The 1,448-nt window shown below is 53.8% G+C and overlaps 1 protein-coding gene across 1 annotated transcript; it reads right to left on the bottom strand.

Annotated features, from left to right (window-relative positions):
• Nucleotides 1–525: 525 nt before the first annotated feature.
• On the bottom strand, nucleotides 526–1,431 carry LOC102245446 (synaptotagmin-11; the record flags this gene model as incomplete). Its single annotated transcript, XM_005852978.1, has 1 exon — nucleotides 526–1,431. A coding segment is annotated over one exon (906 nt), but the record flags the coding sequence as incomplete, so codon positions are not given.
• Between the last annotated feature and the right edge of the window lie 17 nt (nucleotides 1,432–1,448).

Below are 1,448 nucleotides of genomic sequence, written 5' to 3'. Positions count from 1 at the left end.
GCCCCCCCCCCCCCCCATCCCCCTTCTCACGCAAACAGAGAGGAGGAATAGAGAGAGAAATATCTGTAGCAAAGGTTTGGGCCTGGCTCAGGGGCTCAGAGGTGAAGCAATTCATTAAATCGCATTTATAAAATGGTTACTAAAGGACATCCAGACATGATGCTATTTATACCCCTAGGTTTGGGCTGGGAAAGGAAAGCAGAGGGGGAAATTATTGAACCACTTTCAACGTTTCTCAGCTGTGAGAAATTCGCTAGAGGAAGATCACATATTATTTGGGGGGGAAAAATTAGCCCCTACAGCTAAGCAGGCTGGATGCAGTGTCAGGATACTAGCTACTAAGTGGAATTTCAGAAGCCACCTGTCCCTCTCTCCCCAGGAAACTGCTTCCTACAGGAGACCTTACCTGCCAGGCCCTCTGTCTTACTCTGCCCACGGCTTGTTCTTGGTAGGTGAGAGCTTCCGCCCCACAGTCCCTCTTTGCCACCCATTTCATCCCCTCCCCCTCCCCCTTCCATTTGTCCCCTAAGATCTTGTCTCCCCCAACCTACCATCCCTCCCCAACACACACTTCCTCCTCACCTGGATGTTCCTTTTGATGATGTCCCTAGTCAGCTGTACCTTGCCTGTGCTGGGGTCCACCCCAGCCAGTGGCACCATGACCTCCCCAATGACGTCGTCCCGAGAGAAGCGGTCAAAGCTGAGAACTAGGAAGTGCAGCACCAGGTCCTGGAGCTGGCTGTAGGGGATGCCGTAGAAGGTGAAGGTCTCGTCAAACACAGGGTCCAGGGTCTTCCGCAGCACTCTGGTCTTCACCCGGTGCCTCTTGTCAGGAAGGATGGTCATTTTGATGTAGGGGTCAGAGCCCTGGGTCTGGTCATCCATCACGGGCAGCCCATGGGCCTCCTGGATTGTCACCACCAGGGCTTTTTTGGGGAAGTTATAGTCCACCGAGAAGGTGAGGGACCCCAGCATGACGTCCTCCTCTGGAGATGATGGAGAACTCGTTTTGCTCTCCCCGGGGGTTAGGCTTGCAATGGGGCTCCTCAGTTCTTCCCCATAGTCCACTTTGATGGGTAATTGGCCAAGACAAGATCCAGAACTGGGGGGCCTGGGACCCTTGTCTCGGCCCAGCAGGCCAGCCTCTGCTGCACCCACCGACAGGTTCCCGTGTCCACCTTCCCTCCCAGGGCCATCTTTGTCTCTTCGCACTTTGATAATTTTATTTTTGTTGCTGAGGGTCTCTGGGTATATGCTGATGCCTTTGAGCATATGAATAAACTTGTATGGTGGGTTCTTGTGCTTCTTCTCTGTCTGCTGGTGGCAGCATGTCCAGACAAAGACGGTCACCGAGACACACACCACCAGTACAGAGGCCCCGATAAGGCCTGCCACCACCGGTGACATATCTGAAGGTGGAGAACAGAGATGCGTTAAGGCAGGTGGAC

This window comes from Myotis brandtii, unplaced genomic scaffold (genome assembly GCF_000412655.1).
Source record: "Myotis brandtii unplaced genomic scaffold, ASM41265v1 C42423398, whole genome shotgun sequence".
Taxonomy (NCBI): domain Eukaryota; kingdom Metazoa; phylum Chordata; class Mammalia; order Chiroptera; family Vespertilionidae; genus Myotis; species Myotis brandtii.
The sequence above is the reverse complement of the archived record's forward strand: the minus strand, read 5'-3'. Positions and strand labels throughout refer to the sequence as shown.